The sequence below is a fragment of the Lycorma delicatula genome, chromosome 12 (assembly GCF_047948215.1).
Source record: "Lycorma delicatula isolate Av1 chromosome 12, ASM4794821v1, whole genome shotgun sequence".
In the NCBI taxonomy this organism is placed as follows: Eukaryota; Metazoa; Arthropoda; class Insecta; order Hemiptera; family Fulgoridae; genus Lycorma; species Lycorma delicatula.
Window position 1 is genome coordinate 39,797,182 of NC_134466.1, and position 16,671 is coordinate 39,813,852.

Here is a 16,671-nt window from a genome sequence, read left to right on the forward strand (position 1 = left end):
TGTTGCATGTGAATGATTTGTTCATTATTGCAAAAATGATATCAGTCATAATTCATTATGACTGATAATACAATTACTTGTAATTAAATAAACAAATAATTAAAATTTAATTCTTATAGATTATATAAAAGTTATGTTTTCATTCTATTCTTAATGTATTAAATTTTTCAAATATCACTTTAAAGAAACTAAAAATCCTTATTCTTTATGAAATCAAGTGATTATGTCTTCATGTTTTCAAATGGCTGGATAAATGTTGATTTTTATGTTTTATCATTCTGTTAGATTATTAAATGAATTTAATTAATATTTTCCTGTTTATGTTCTGTAAAATCAAATTCATTCTTCTTTCATATTTTTTTTTATCTTTGTCTGTGGGTCAGTTACCTTTGGAAAACGAGGTTAATCATGATTTGTAAATATGATATAACAACATGGCAATTTAAGGATAAAATAATTTTATTTCTGATTTATAGAAAATAATTCATTTGTTTTTGTATTTCATCAATAAATTATTTATATTTTTTTTATTTTTAGAAGAACAAGAACCTAATAAAAGCTCGGCTGAAACAACAGAAAGAAGAAAAAAAGAACGTTCAAGAAGCAGAAGACGAGACAGATCATCAAGTAGAAGTAGAAAACATGATAAACAAGAAGATTCAACTTCAGATGTCAGTTTATCAGAAACAAAGCCACACAGAAAATCAAGTAAAGGCTCTAGAAAAAAATTAGAAGAATCTGATTCGAAAAAAAAATCACCTGATGTTAGTGTAACACTTAATAAAATGGATGTCGAAGATAGCAAAGAAAATATAGTTCAGGAAAATGTTGAAACAATTAATGAAGATATGGAAGTAGTATTAACAGATAAAAAAGAAATTATTGTTGAAAAAGAAAAAGTAAAAGTTGAAGAAGAAGATAAAAATAACGAAATGATTGTTGTAGCTGAAAAAATAGATGAAGAAAAATTGATAGAGAAGACTGATAAAGTAGAAACTGTTAAATCGATTGATAATAAATCGGAACATCAGGAAAAAGAAAAGGGAAAGATAGAAGAAAAGGCTCAAGGAAATGCAGAAATTAAAGTAGAAAAAATTGAGGAGCGGACTAAAGATGATATTAAAGAAAGTGATGATGTGAAAAAGATGAAGAAAGTAAAAACGAAAACAGATGTATCGGCAAAAGATAAAATAAAAGAGGAAATGAAAGATAAAGATGAAATTAAAAAGAAACCTGATGAAGATGAAAAAATTATTGATGAAGATAAACCATCTAAACCTATTGAGCGAAGAAAATCAAAAATATTTGAAACCGCTGAAAAGTTTAATAATATTCAAAATCAACAAGAAATTGTAAAACCACCACCAAAAAAAGTATTTTTACCTGGTGTTAAAGTTAGTGATGCTAAAAAAGCATATGAAAGAAAATCTTCATTGGCATCTTCATCGAGTTTTGTTAAACCAGGATTACTTAGACGGAATTCATCAACCGAACCGACTTCACCAAATTCTGAATTTGATAGGAAATTTTCATTGGCATCAACTGTTGCTCTTAATAAGTTAGTTGAAGATGTTGAAAAATTATCAAAAGAGGAAGATGAAAAAGAAAAGAAAATTATTACAGAAAAGAAAGAGGATACAGAAATCGAAGTGCCTACAGATGAAAATCAAGCAGCAGATGAAATTAAAACTGAGAGCATTCCTGAGAAGTCTAAACTTACTGATGATGAAGATAAAAACAGAGCAAAAACAATCGTTCAAAATGCTGTACAGGTATGTAAAATTTTTTTAAGTTAGGTGATATGAGTAAAATGTGTATTGATAAAATGCTTGATGTTTGTCTTATTCTACTGTTAAAGACTTGTGCTCTGTTCATCTGTGCTTTTTACCTCATTATACTTTTAATTAATTTCCATCAGATCTTGGTAAATATGTTTTTTCAAAGATAGTCTGTACATTTAACTATTAACCGTAGGTCTGGTGAGTTTCAAACTGTGAACTAATGCTCTACTGTAAGATTGATTGTTATGATCTGTGATGCTCTCATATTTAGCCGCAATCTGAGAAAGAGATTCTACTTTGATAGTGATTTTTATTGCTGAGAATCCTTTAGTTTGCGGTTATATTTATTCTTTTCTAAAAGTTTTTGTTTTTTTTATACTAAATCACTAAATGAATTATCTGATAAAGATGCTAATCAGAATTTGCAGTAATTAATGACAATCATGAAATTTCAGCAATTCTACCATTTCTGTTTTTTTGTATCAGAATTGTCCTTGTTATCAGAATATTGAAGAGGCAGGTGTTTCTAATACAGATTGGCCGGCAGTTTGCCTATAGACACTGAACTTAATTCAGATTTCAATACGTGCTGGCCTCCATTGCACAAGTGATAGCATTTCTGCCTTTTATCCGAAGGTCTGGGGTTTGAATCGTAGTCAGGCATGGTATTTTCATCCACAAAAAAAATTGTGATCTCATCCTCTGAAGCAGTGTATAACAGTTGTCCCACAGGCTAAAAAAAGACAAAAAATCAGTGATTTCAAGTTGTAAAAATGATTATTAGTTATGTAGACAGGAAAAGTGTTAATTTGTAAATTTTATGAGCTCTAAGGAAGTAAGAATGCTTAAAAGAATAAGCTAACAAAAATTTTTTTAGAAAAGGTAAAACTACTTTTAAAATGCCAAAAAGTCATCTTTCATCTATAATTTTAGACAGAATTAAGGCAAGGATTTTTTCATTAAAATATTAATATTTTTCGCTTTATTCTGAATAATTTTAAATTTAATATGTTATGTTTATTATGAATAACAAAATTTTTCAAAAAATTGTTTATCACTTTACTGCATTGCTGTTTACATGTAAGTTGCCAGAGCTATGGTTAATATAAGTAATCTTTATTCAATTTTATTATTCTAATTTAAAGAAACAATAAAATTAAATCACCATTTGATGGATTTCTTATTTAGTAGAACATTTTTCGATCAGAACTTGCACTAAGTATTAATTCAGTTCAGATAATTTGAACTTTTAGGTTGCAGCATTTAAATTTATAACATTGTGAAAATTTATATAAATAAATTTTATACTGTAATGTAATAGTTAATGTTCTTTTAATGACTCATCTTCATTTTGATTGTATGTATTACTGAATTGGAATAACATTTAATATTTGATTTTAATTTTAGTGGTAGAGTGGAAGTATCTATGTCTTTCATTCAGAAGATTCTGGTTCGAATTCTAGTCAAGTCTTTAACATTTTTTCATATTCTACAAAATTCGTCTTTTATGAGAAAAAAAAATTGGCAATTGTAGTTTGGTTCAGCCTATAATTAAAATTGTAAATAATTAAATCTTATATAAAGTCTGTAGTATAAAAACTTTCAAACATGTACTGACTGTTCACTAACAGAAGAAATATTGAGTTGTGTGTATTTCAATATATTTATTCTTCATAATTATAGCAAAACATTAATTTTTTAGTTACTAAAAATATTAACTCTTATTACAAAAATTTTATGCAGTAGTAATTGATTAATGTATTTGATGTTTAATATTTTATTTGTGAATAATATATTTTTGTAGGTTGCTAGTGGTGCAGTATCTGATAATGCTGCTGAAAAGAAAGCTGTAACTTTGCCACGCCGTAAAACATCGAGAGCTGAAATCAAATTGGCAACACCTAAGTAAGTCTGTTGCAACTCTTTCATTTTTTTTCATTAGTATGGACAGTTCGTAAAAATAATGTTAATTGAAATATCTTTTATATTAAATAATCTCTAATAAGGTTATAGCTTAGCTTTAGAGATAATAGAAAGATCCAGGTGAAACGGGCTGACCTGCCATGCCGGGCATACTACGGCCCGTTAGAAGAACATCTCTCTGTGATGCATAATTAGTTGCATAAGTCTGGATCTGTACCAGGAGGGTAGAACAGAAAAAAAAAATTAGCTTTAGAGTGTAAACTGATATTAATGACTCCCACTTTCTAAACTGACAGATGCGTGAATGAGCTTCTAGCCATATTACCATAACCAATAACAAATTTGTAAGTTACACTATTTAGATTTATATATTTTTTGAATATCATATTCTTTCATGTGTATTTATTTAATTTCAGTGTTAAATCATTTGTTAGGTAAAGAGTGGAATTTTTAAAATGGTTTTTTATTTCATTATTTAATCTTAAAAAAATAGCATATTTCACATTGATCAGCTCAACTATAAATACAATTTTTTTATAATTTAATATTAAAAACATAATTATGAAAGAAAAGAATACAGTAGACATCAGTTTGCGGTTTCACTCATTTAGAAAATCAATTTTTTAGATAGTCAGTTTGTGTCAAGTAATGTAGAATGATATAAGAAGGGGGTAAAAGTTATATATATAAATATATATATATATATATATATATATATATAAATATTTTAAATTCAAGTATTTCATTAACATATTGACTACTGTGTTAATAAAATTTAATATTAAATGAAAATTAAAGCACCAAAACATAGTAAATAAATTAATTAAATTTACCATATTAATTCCAAGAATCAATTTTTGCGGGATCCCACATTTTTAGTTGGTATTTAATCCTATAATTACATTAAAATAAATTGTTTTTATAATTTTTTAAATTGTTGTAATCTCTGTATTCGTCCATAATAATTCAAAATTTTTAAAACAGTAACAATTATGACAAAATTCACAAATTATAAAAACAATTTATTGTAATGTAATTATAGAATTAAATACCAACTGATAATGCGGGATCCTATAAAAATTGATTCTTGAAATTAATATGGTAAACTTACTATTAAAAATTTATGTTTCATATTAATATTTTATATATATATTTATATTTTAATATACGAGGGATGTTCAATAATTGATGTAGAGAAAAAACAATTTACTCAATGACAATGAAACTTATACTACTTTTCAAAATAGTCTCCAGCAACATTTAGACACTTGTCTCATCGTTCTGTGAGCTTTCTGATTCCTACAGCGTGTTGTGTACTGCTTTTTGACCGCTTTGTTGTCATCAAACTGCTTGCCACGTAAAAAGTCTTTGAGTGGATCGAACAAATGAAAATCGGATGGGGCGAGGTGTGGGCTGTAAGGAGGATGTGGCAACGCCTCCCTACCAAATTTTTCGAGTGTTCCTCCTGTTCTCTGAGCGATGTGGGGGCGTGGGTTGTCATGCAAGAGAATCACACCTTTTAAGAGAGCGTCCGGACATTTTCACCTTATTATGGGTCTCACTTTCTGTTGGAGTACATTAGTGTAGTACTCACTGTTCTCAGTACATCTTCGTGAATAAGATCGTTTATGTAATTTTGCAGCGCGGTACTCGAAACTTCAACTGGTCTTCCAGAGCAATATTCATCAGTCACATTTGTTCTGCCTGAATTAAAACTGTTCCACCCATTTATTTACATTAATGCGGTTTAAACACTTTTCACCATACTGTTTCAACATTCTTGAGAAGATTTCTGCCGATTTTACATCCTCTGATAGCAAAAGTCTTATCACTGAATGTTACTCTTTCACATGTTTTAAGCGGAGCTGACATTCTGAAATCAATGAAAGAGGTTATATTTAGATTAATTATGATCAAACAGCTGATTAAATGTGTTCCAAGGTTGCCAACTTGACCCTCAAAAAGTTTCAGTGTCATTGAATGAACTATTTTTTTGTCTAAATCAATTTGTCTCATTAATTGCTGAATGTTCGTCATGCACGCATGCACAGATGGGTGGGCGAACAGATGGAGAAGGTTGTGTACTGATAAAACACTAAACAAACACTATCATTGGCATATTATAAATTGAGATTTTATTTTCTTAAAACATTAATTATATTTGTATTGTAATAAGAATAATTTTACTTTATTGTACAATTAGCACTTGTAAAATCCATTTTAAAAGAGAATTATAAACTTCTTTAAGTTAAGAAATATCTTTCCATGCTACCAAATCCTGCTTACACCCGTATTTCAGAATTAGAAACTACATATTGTATGTCAATTAAAGTTACTGACTTGTAGACCTCTTGAATAACTGATGTTTCGAGTGACCAGTGTTTGGATAATTAATGCTCTACTAAGATGAATTACATATAAGATTAGTATAAGCATATAAGATAAGTGAGCGTATATTATTAAATAAAATATCTGATAATTATCATTAGACTGATTGTTATATTTAATGTATTATGATAACTCCTGGTGGTACTGCTTATTGGTTTGGTCCATTTTTAAATAATGTGTTTTTATTAGTGTTAACAGTTAATATATACAGATAGAAATTGTATATACTTTTCTAATTGAACTAACTCAATTTCCTGATGTGCTCATTTTTTATTTAAATTTATATACTGTATTTATGTTTTATTAAATAAAGTTAAACTATATTTGAAAAATGTGGTTTATTATTAATTAATAATAATATTGCTGTTATTACATGATCTGTTGTTCTACCTGTCTAAATATGATTGCAATTATACATATTTTATATTTACCAAACTTATCTTAATTTTTTCTGTTACTCTGTTTATTGTTTTTTGTTTGTAGACACAAATATATGGGCTATTAATAATGTAATCTACATTGTAATGCTCTCTAAAAGGAATTAATTTTTTTTTTTTTTTTAATATTGGCATCATTTTTAAATGTGTAGATGTTGGTGTCATTTTTTGTATGTTTAGTTTGTGGAGCTAGCAATATATGAGTGTTTACAGTGTATCAATTTAATGAGACTGATGTTTCTGTAAAACAAAAATGAAAATGTGGCAAATAGGTTTATATATATTTTTTAGAAATCCCCTCTGTATCCACAATACCGTGTAAAGTTGTAGAAAACTTATCAATATTCTCTTCTAGTATTGCTTTTAACTTATCTGTCACTGCTGCTTGAATGTCTTGGTTTGACTTGGAATGACGTTATTTCAGTTACACCTGATGAAGTGTTATTTTTATACTTGTATATCTGTTTTTTTAAATAATTTATGAGGAAAAATGTTTATTATGAAATTCAAAATTACATGTTATTTGATGAAAAATGTTATTTTAAAATTTTAGTTTTAACTTTTATAGCTGAAAAGATGACTGTACTTTACAATGTTTAGCAAACACTGTTTTTGTGTATTTAAAAAACAATATAATTTCAAAAAAAAAGTTTTACTTGTGTAAGATTCAGAAGATATATACAATTTCTTTTAAATTTAGCCGTATATACACATCAGCTGTTGGCAGTTTCATTCATTGAGTGTCAGTCAGTCGTACCTACTACAAATAGTCATATTTATTCCAAATTATTCCACTTTTTCAGCAAATTGAGGTTGGAGATCTTTGAAATTCATGAGCATAATACATAAGCTGAAAAGACAATTATATGCAAAATTAGATTTCATGTATTTAAATTTGTTTTCTGTTTATTTGTAAATAATAAAAAGTTTTATTTTTAACAGGCCAGTAAAACCAGAATTTCGTAGTGAAGTCGAGCATATGGTTTCTGCACCACAAACAACTCCATATCAACAGCGATCAGAAGTTATTTTCCCAGTGGCTGCTGTTGTAGATCATAGAAATACACCACCTCCTCCTACGCCTGTACATACTTCTTCACAACCACAATTGGTTCATAAGCCACCACCTATTGTTAAACAGGATAGCCAACCAAGAGAACATATTATACCTATACAATTTGAACATGACGCCCAACCTCCCAAACCACAACCAGTTGTTCAACAACGTTCTATATCAAGAAATAATTCACAGAGGTAATTCAGTTATTTATACATTTAACATTTTTTTCATATTCACTGTTTTTCGTAAAACGTGGATCCTAAATTCAGCAATCCTTGAAAAAGTTTTCAGTTATTTAAAATGTTGGTCTGTAGATGAATTTTAAGATCTTGGACAAATCAAGTTTTGAATGTTGAAATTTTGAGAGGAATAGGGGTAAAAGAAAAGAAATTGTAGAAACATGGGGACAAAACTATTCATTTCGGTCACATATAGTGTGAGCAACAATATTTATTAGTTCATAGTGATAGTTTAGGGAAAGATCCAACGAAAAGGAGGTATAGGAAGAAAAAGAATATCATAGCCATATAGTATAAGATAGTGGTTTCAAAGTTAATTGAGTGGCTTGTTCCTAGTAGTAGCTTCTAAAACTATTATTGCCTTGATAATTGCCAACTTGATATGCAAAGATGTGTTTTAAGAAAAGAAGATTAGTAATGTAAAATTAATTTTGAATAAGGAAAATTATTTTCTTAAAAATAGGTCAATGCCCTTCAATTGAGGCCACCTGACCTCAATATATCATTACATAAAAGCTATTGGTTCTAATAAAAGATATCTATCTATTTTCTTTAAAATTTTCAAAATTACTTGCAGTTTATTTTTTGTTTTTAATTCTATACAATAAAAAATAACGAAGTTACAATTTCTTTTATGGTTACTTTCAAATAACTTATTTAAATGAGGTTGAAAGTAAATAATTTCTTCTGGTTCATAATGAATAACATGTGTATTATTTTAAATGGCATTACTTTTTCTTGTCATGTTGTAAAGTAATTTTTTAAATTATTGTAAAATGCCGTTTACAGCAATTTGACATACACATGCAAACTGTTTTTGACAATTTTTACCCTCACATTATACAAGCCCTTTAAACTATTAAAATTTAATAGATTTGGAAAATTTACAATAATTGATTTTCATGGTCTTCTGCACGTTCAGTTGGTATTGAATTCTGTAACATTAAAATATATTCTTTTAATAATTTGTCATTTTATTCTAAATTGTTTTCCGTTTTGAAATTTTGAATTGTATTATGAAACTGTATTGGATTCCAGTAGTGGATACCAAAATTTATATGTCTTCATAACACAATTCAACATTTCAAAACAGAAAACAATTTAGAATAAAATGACAAATTTTTAAAAGAATATATTTTAACGAAGTTATAGAATTCAAAACCAACTGAATATGCAGGATAGCGAAAGTTGATTATTAGAAATTAATACGAAAGTTTAACTTATCTAATTAGTGTGGTGTTTTGATGGTTTAAATTTCACATAATATTAAATATATATATTTTATATATTCATATGTATGTGTATGTAAATTTGTTTTTCTGAACTTACTATAACTGAGTTACATTGAAAAAATGTTAAGAACTAAATTTTGCCATTAATGTAATATGGATAACCAAAGTGAATAGCAGAAAATTTTATATTATAAGCTTAAATTGATGGTCAGGGGAATGTCTAGGTTTTTATAAATTTTTCTGAACGAATACAAATTTCATGATTACATGCAATGCACTTTTGAGAAAAATTGACACCCATAGAAAAAAATATGGGAAATGGTGAAAAAGAAATTTATTTTTGAAAGATTCAGGATGTGCTCAATGCTAGTATTTTGAAATGCATCTTTTGACAAGGTTAGTTTTTGACACTTGTGTATTGTTATTTCATGAACCAAGTTTACAGAAAACAGCTTTTGATAAGCCATATACAAAGCAACTGTACATATGGCCTATAAAAGTGTTCACAGCAAAAAATTAGATCCATTCATCTTTTGCTAACCTATCATCACTATATTACATGAGAAACCTGTAATTACTTAAAGAAAAGATTTGTCTATGCAAACTACAGCAAATCTGCATTTCTTATGAAAATATTGTATGAAATGTGTGAGCTATGTAACCTTCACAGTCTGTGTTGAAAGAAGGATAATTGAAGTATAATTGTCCAGCCATATGCTGTTCTTTAATCTAATATACTCACTATAGGAATAAAGCTTAAGAGAATTCAACTGTGAGGTAATATATCCATCAAAGATAGTATTCAATATTCATTCTTTTGATCTAATATTAATTTGATGTAGAAATTTTTTTCCTTCATAATATTGTTTATAAAAATTATGTTGTTTCTGCCATTTTTATAATGTATTCATTTGTATCTATTTATTTTTTAGTCTATCAAGACAAAGTACACTTGATTCAGATTCTGGTAGTGTAACTAGTCAAGGAGAGCCCATCAGAAAATCTCCACGTGAAGTTATTATACCAATTGCTGTTGAAGGTGGCGGTTATGTTACACCTAGTGTTGATGCAGTAACAAGAATGAGGTAATTGTATGATTATTATTAATACACTTTTTTCAATTTAAAAATAAGTATAACAGTAAAAGATAAATAAAACTACATTAATGATTTGAATATGAAAAAAATATAACACGTGTTGGAAAAACCTTGACCAGCGCCAAAGAGAGGAAATGGCAAAGAAGAAGGAGAGAAAATATATAGATTGTGTAAAGAATGGTAGGTGATAGGTATCTAAAGACTATAATTTGTAGTAGAGTGAATGGGGAAAACATTATATTTTTTTTATTGGGTTTAATATTGTTCAAATTATAGTATATTAATATCAAAGAAATTCCAAAAGTAAAGATTATATTAAAAAAATAATAATAATTTGTAAACATTTCATTTTGGGATCAAATAATAAATCTTTAGAGTGTGCCTTTATTTATTTTTCAATTCAGTTGAAACGAAGGAGAATTTGGCTATGTTAAAACGGAGAGTATAGAGTAGGAATGCTCAGGAGTAGAGTAGTGTGAAAAGCTATCATAAAGGAGGGTAAGACTCACAAAGGATTGTGCCAAAAAGAAAGTTCTTAAAATCCTATTTAACTATCAAAACAGGAAACATATAGTTAACTTTCAGGATACCAGGTTTAAAAGTTGTGAAGTTCTCATGATAAATGTGAAGGTTAATTAGTCAAAAAATTGGCAAATTTACATTGAAATCTTTTGTTGTTTGTAAGTATGGAAATTTTAATTATGGAGGCTATTGTAACGTATATCATCATTTTAAATAAAATGAATTCAGTCTGAAACATCTATTATTTTTTTTTTAGATTAAACATCGATGTTTTCAATGTAGTTCATAAATAATTTAGCAATTTTCATGCTACTTAATGGTTTTGCAATGTCTGGCACAACTGGGAAGTAATATCCTATAAATAAAAGGTTGTCGATATAAATATCTATAATTTAAACAATTTTTAATAGATTTCTAAAATTAAAAGATATTTTATTCGTTTTTCATTGTGCTGGATAAATGCATTCTGTAATTTTTTTTTGTTAATGATCATATCTATTACTGATTTCTTAATAAAATAATTAATAATCCGTTTATTGACATTCTATTAATACATTATTGTAGAATGGATTTTACTGATGTTTACATCTAATTAATAATTGTGTTAATTTTTTCTCTTATTTACAGTTCATTGAATGAAAGTGAAGATGAGTTATCATCTAGAGGATTTGGGCTTCATAGTGCAAGAAGACCTAAAAAACAACTAGAAACAGCTGATAGTATTAGTTCAGATGAAGACGATGATAATTTTGAAATACTAACGGCTGAAAATTTATTTTCTACATTACTTTCAAGGGTATATAAATTTTTTTCCTAGTGATTTAATTAATCAGTATTACTAGCTGATGAGCATTCCTTTTACTTGTATCTTTATTGTAATTATGCATCTATATATATATATATATATATTTTTTTTTTTTTAATCACCTCAGTGGATGTGTAATGTGTCTTGTTCTTCTGTGATTTGATATGAATCATTAATATATATTTTGCAAGGATGGCTGTATATAATATATTCACCAATTTTTGTTCAGTGTCTGTATGAGTGAGTAGTGTTCAAAAAAAAAAAATTATATTAAAATTCATATCTAAGAATTTCCTTTTTTTGTCAAATTTCTTAAAACTTTTGAAGTGCTTTGCCTTGTACTTTTCTTAATGCAATGGTTAACATTTCTTGAAAGCAATAATAATTAATAATAATAATAATTTCATTTTACTCAGCAAATATAGTTAGAATATGTTAGCTGTATTAAAAGGGAAAGTATGGTGATAATGTCAAAAATAGGGTATCGGGTTTTTCAAATCTACATTATATGGTCATGAGTTCATCTAGACCAAAAGAAGAATGTATGTATGTTAGACTGCTTCTGGTCTCATATTTCAGGTTTGACTAAACCAATTTTCTTCAAATATTTCTATATATGGGGCATTGATGATATTAATTTTTTTTCAAAATCTATTCAGGGGTTGGGAGATATTGCAGAAAAACTAATTCCAATTCTTCTCTGACAATTTAGAAATAAACCTTATTTTGGCAAATTTGTTACCTAGATGCTTATATAAATAAACCTAAAAATTTTTTTTCCAAAATTCTACCCTCACCTCTTAAATTTGAAATATTCATTTTTTGTTCTTTTGCTTTATCGCTCTTTTGTTTTAATGTTCTTTAATTTTTTTTTTGATAGCTTTTCATGTGTCAAAGGCTATCAAAAAATATCTACAATTTTTTTAAAATTATAGACCTCCCGACCTAAAATGCAAAGTTTTTTGAGAAATTTAATTTTTCCACCCATTTTGGATTTATTGAAGGAGGGGGTGTTAGATTTAGAGAAAACTTAAGTAAATTTGTTAAGGTTAACGTATGTTTAAATACAAGGGTTGGTTTTTATTTTTTCTGCCCTTGGCAACAGTAAGTGTTACCGTTTCGATTGGAAATTTGACATTGTTCAACAATGTCAAATCTTTATAATGAACAATGCCTTCTTAAGAACATTTTGTCATTTGATTGCGATTTGTGTTGTTTACAGTAACTTGTAAAATTCATCTCGGGCAAAAAATGGAATCAACTTGTAAACATTTTTGTGCGATTATATTTTTCATAATTTTCGACATGGATTATCAAGACATAGATGAACTTAATTCTTTATATGCCGATAAAGCAGCATCCTACAGCACTGTAAAAAGATTTGTATAACGAATTCAATTGTGGCCGATGTTTGCTCCAGGACGAATTCCATGAAGGTCATCCAAATTGGTTGTTATGTCAGAAAACACTGATGTTTTATGATGCATATGCATATGCACTGATGCATATTCATTTGGCCGTAAAAAAGATTTGTTCAGGTTGGATCCCGCATAATCTGACAAACACTCAAAAGAAGGCTCATGTCCATTGGTGCAAGGAATTTTGAAAAAAATTTGTTCAAGGTGCATCAAAGGTTGTGTATAACATCTACACAGGTGATGAATCATGGATCTATGCATATGACCCTGACACAAAACAGCAATTGCCTGTATGGGTCTTCCAAGACAAGCCAAATCCAACAAAAGTTGTTTGCAGAAGAAGCACATCGAAGCAAACGGTGCCTATTTCTTCAGCATTACGGTCATGTGGCCACAGTGGCATTAGAGCAATGTAGTGCGTTCAGTTCTGAATATTACATGACCATTTGTTTGCCAGAAGTCTTTGGAGAAATTCAGTAAAAGTCGAAGAAGAGACGAATCATTTTTCATCATGACAATACGAGCTTTCACAATCAGCTCAAACAAAGGAATTTTTGACCGGCCAGAACATCAAATTGATGGTTCATCCACCATACAGCCCTGATTTAGCACCCAATGACTTTTTTTTATTCCCGCACATCAAAAAAAAGTTACGTGATCAATGACTTTCGACACTTGAAGAAGCAGTTGTTGCATTTAAAACGCATGTTTTGGAGTTACCTCAATCGGAGTAGAAAAAGTGCTTTGAAAATTGGTTCAAACACATGCAAAACTGTATTGATCTTCATGAGAATGTTTTGAAAAACAATAAAACCAATTTAGATTATAAATATTTGTTTTTTCATTATTAGGCCAGAAATATAAATAGCAACCCTTGTACTTTTAGAACTTTTTTGTTTTAAATTTATTCTCCACCTCAAAAAAAAATGCTATATTCTGTTTTTTCTAACTCTTAATTTTTATTATTAAAAAAGAATTAATTATTTTTCTTTGTGATTTTAAGGACAATTAAAATTTAAGCAATTTTCACCCTTATAATATACCCCAGTCCAAACTAAGTAGTAATTTTTTTCATTCCCATCATAAAAATTATACTTTTATTTTTTTTTTTTGTTACGGATCACTTCTTTATAAAAAAAATGTTTACTGCATTGTCCCCACAAAGTAAGGGAGTCCCCAAAATCTAAAGTCTTTTATTTGAAATTTGGAAATTTTGATTCTTAAATCTTGTTTTGGTAATTATAATCAATAAAATGTCCAATTGATACTAGGGCTCCCAAAATTTTATTTTGTTTTGATACAATAACTTCGTTAAATGGGTAATAAACACATAAAACTTGTCAAGAATTTAATTCTGAGAAAAATGTTGTTATAGATAGTTTATAAGATAAGTTGAATATAACAAAGAAAAGTTATTGTATAACAAAGAAAACAAAGAATTTTGTTACAAAGTTATTGTTTGTCAAACAAAAAAAACAAGGGCTTTGTTCCCCAGTTTATTGGTTTTCATCCCAGATTTCTCAAAAACTACTGCAGATATGGTTTTGGAACCTATTTTATTCTATTTTTCAGATCAGAAACTATAAGAATGACTAATTTTACACCTTAATTAACATCCTAAAGATTTCATTACGACCTCATGTCACCAGGGGTAACTGAAAACCAAGCAAAATCTTTCACTGGCCATAACTCGCAAACGAAAACTTTTTGGATGTATTTTTATATGAACTTTTTCCATTATTTTTACAAGTAAATAGGTTATGACAGTCCTGGGAGATTTTCATGATATACTCTGTATAATGCATAATTATGTCATATAATATGTAAAAAATGAGTTTTATTTTTAAAGGTTGAAAAATAAACTTGTTAATTGTGTTATAAAACTTTATGCCTTGTATATTTATCCATACTCTAAAGTAATTGTTTTTTGTTCTGTTAACTTGTTTACTAATCACATACTAACTTATTTACTGAATTTCTGTTCAGATTTAGTTAAAATTTCATTTAATCTTCTTTACTATTCTTCACTTTGTTATTTTTTTTTTCAAAAATGTGCTAAGATAATTGTTCAAAAATAAAAGAATTTGTTAAACTTTTACTTGGAATAAAATGAAAAGCTTATTGCAGGTAGTTATAAATCCAGAATAGGTTTGACTAAAACTCATCACAGCAATACCGTATTGTATTGGTATAAATTCGTTTGATAATACTTTTGAGCATGGTTGTTAATCAAATTTGTAAATAGGTTTTCCTTCTCTTTTTAGTACATTTTTAATTTCTGTATAAACTACAATTAATATTATTTTATATGTACAAAAAATAGATTATCTAAAAAAAATTGTATTTCCAAATACTTTTTTGTAGTGTTTCTTCAATGATGAAGATAATAATAAAAAAAAGCTGGTAAAGTATTGTATGACTTTTCAGGCTATTAATAATAAAAACTAAAAAAAAAAAAAACAGAATATAAATTTTTTAATGATTGGGGATAAATTTTTCTAATAATATTCATATATAGGTTAAGCTTAACAAACTTGCTTACGTAAAGTTTTCTCTAAATCCAACAGCCTCTTCAAATAAAGGTTAAATAAGAAAAAGAAAATTTTCTGCATTTTAGGTCCAGGGTCTATAATTTAAAAAAAATGTAACTATTTCTAGATAACTCCATATAAGAATTTAAATTGAAGAGAATTGGAGGAAAGAACAAAAAACATATATTTCAATTTTTAGAGGTGGAGGTAAATTTTTGAAAAATCTTTTTTTGGTTCATTTATATATCCATTGTAGGTAACAAATTTTTTTAAATAATGTTTTCTCTAAAATGCCTCTGCAGAAAATCTAAATTGGTTTTTTGGTGATATTCCCACTACCTTAACAAATTTTGAAAAAATCCTGAGATATAAGGTCAAAAGCAATGAGACACACATATGCACATATATATTTTTTTTTTCTAGATGAAGTTGAACTGCATGAACTAGTTCAATGAAGATTGTAAAAAACCCATACCCCATTTTTGTCATGATCACCATACTTTCTTCTTTAATATTCTAGCTACATTTGCCAGAAAAGTAAAATGAAAAATTAGAATATCTTGACAGTAAACATCATACAAGTGAAATTCCAAGTTATTTGCTTTAAATTGTTCTAGTAAATTACAATATAGGATTGCATTTATGCTAATTATTCTTTTAATAATTGTTCCTTTGAGTTTACAATTATGTAATAACGCATTTACAAAATAATCTAATTACAACATACTTAGTAGAGTTTATTATCTGTAATTTATGTTACAGGTAAGAAATTTGACTCACCGATTAAACTCAGAAGAAAATAGATCAACTGCTTTCCCACGGCTTTTTAATCATCATCACTCCTTGTTTGAAAATTCTCCAAGGTATGGTTTATTCCTGATTATTCCCTTTTTAATTATTGAATTTGTTTTGATATTGTATTGATTGTTTTTATCATTTCAAAACTTTCGTAGGAAACATTTTTTGTAAAATTGTCCTAGAACTCTTCATCCTTATAGACTTATTTTTTTTTTCAATGGTTCTATTCATCCTTCTTTCTTTTTCCTGTTTTGCCTCTGGTAACTACCGTTCAGATAATACTTCAGAGAGGATGAATGAGGATGATATGTATGAGTGTAAATGAAGTGTAGTCTTGTACATTCTCAGTTCAACCATTCCTGAGATGTGTGGTTAATTGAAACCCAACCACCAAAGAACACCGGTATCCACGATCTAGTATTCAAATCCATGTAAAAATA

At 27.8% G+C, this 16,671-nt stretch overlaps 1 protein-coding gene across 3 annotated transcripts in view; it reads left to right on the plus strand.

Annotated features, from left to right (window-relative positions):
- Nucleotides 1-16,671, plus strand: part of Nuak (Nuak family kinase 1) — a 121,805-nt gene that overhangs the window by 54,279 nt on the left and 50,855 nt on the right. For all 3 annotated transcript variants that reach the window (XM_075380484.1, XM_075380486.1, XM_075380485.1), the window contains exons 11-16: nt 538-1,772; nt 3,586-3,686; nt 7,472-7,783; nt 9,993-10,145; nt 11,307-11,475; nt 16,196-16,296. In XM_075380484.1, coding sequence (XP_075236599.1) covers nt 538-1,772; nt 3,586-3,686; nt 7,472-7,783; nt 9,993-10,145; nt 11,307-11,475; nt 16,196-16,296 — 2,071 coding nt within the window. The remainder of the gene's footprint in view (nt 1-537; nt 1,773-3,585; nt 3,687-7,471; nt 7,784-9,992; nt 10,146-11,306; nt 11,476-16,195; nt 16,297-16,671) is intronic.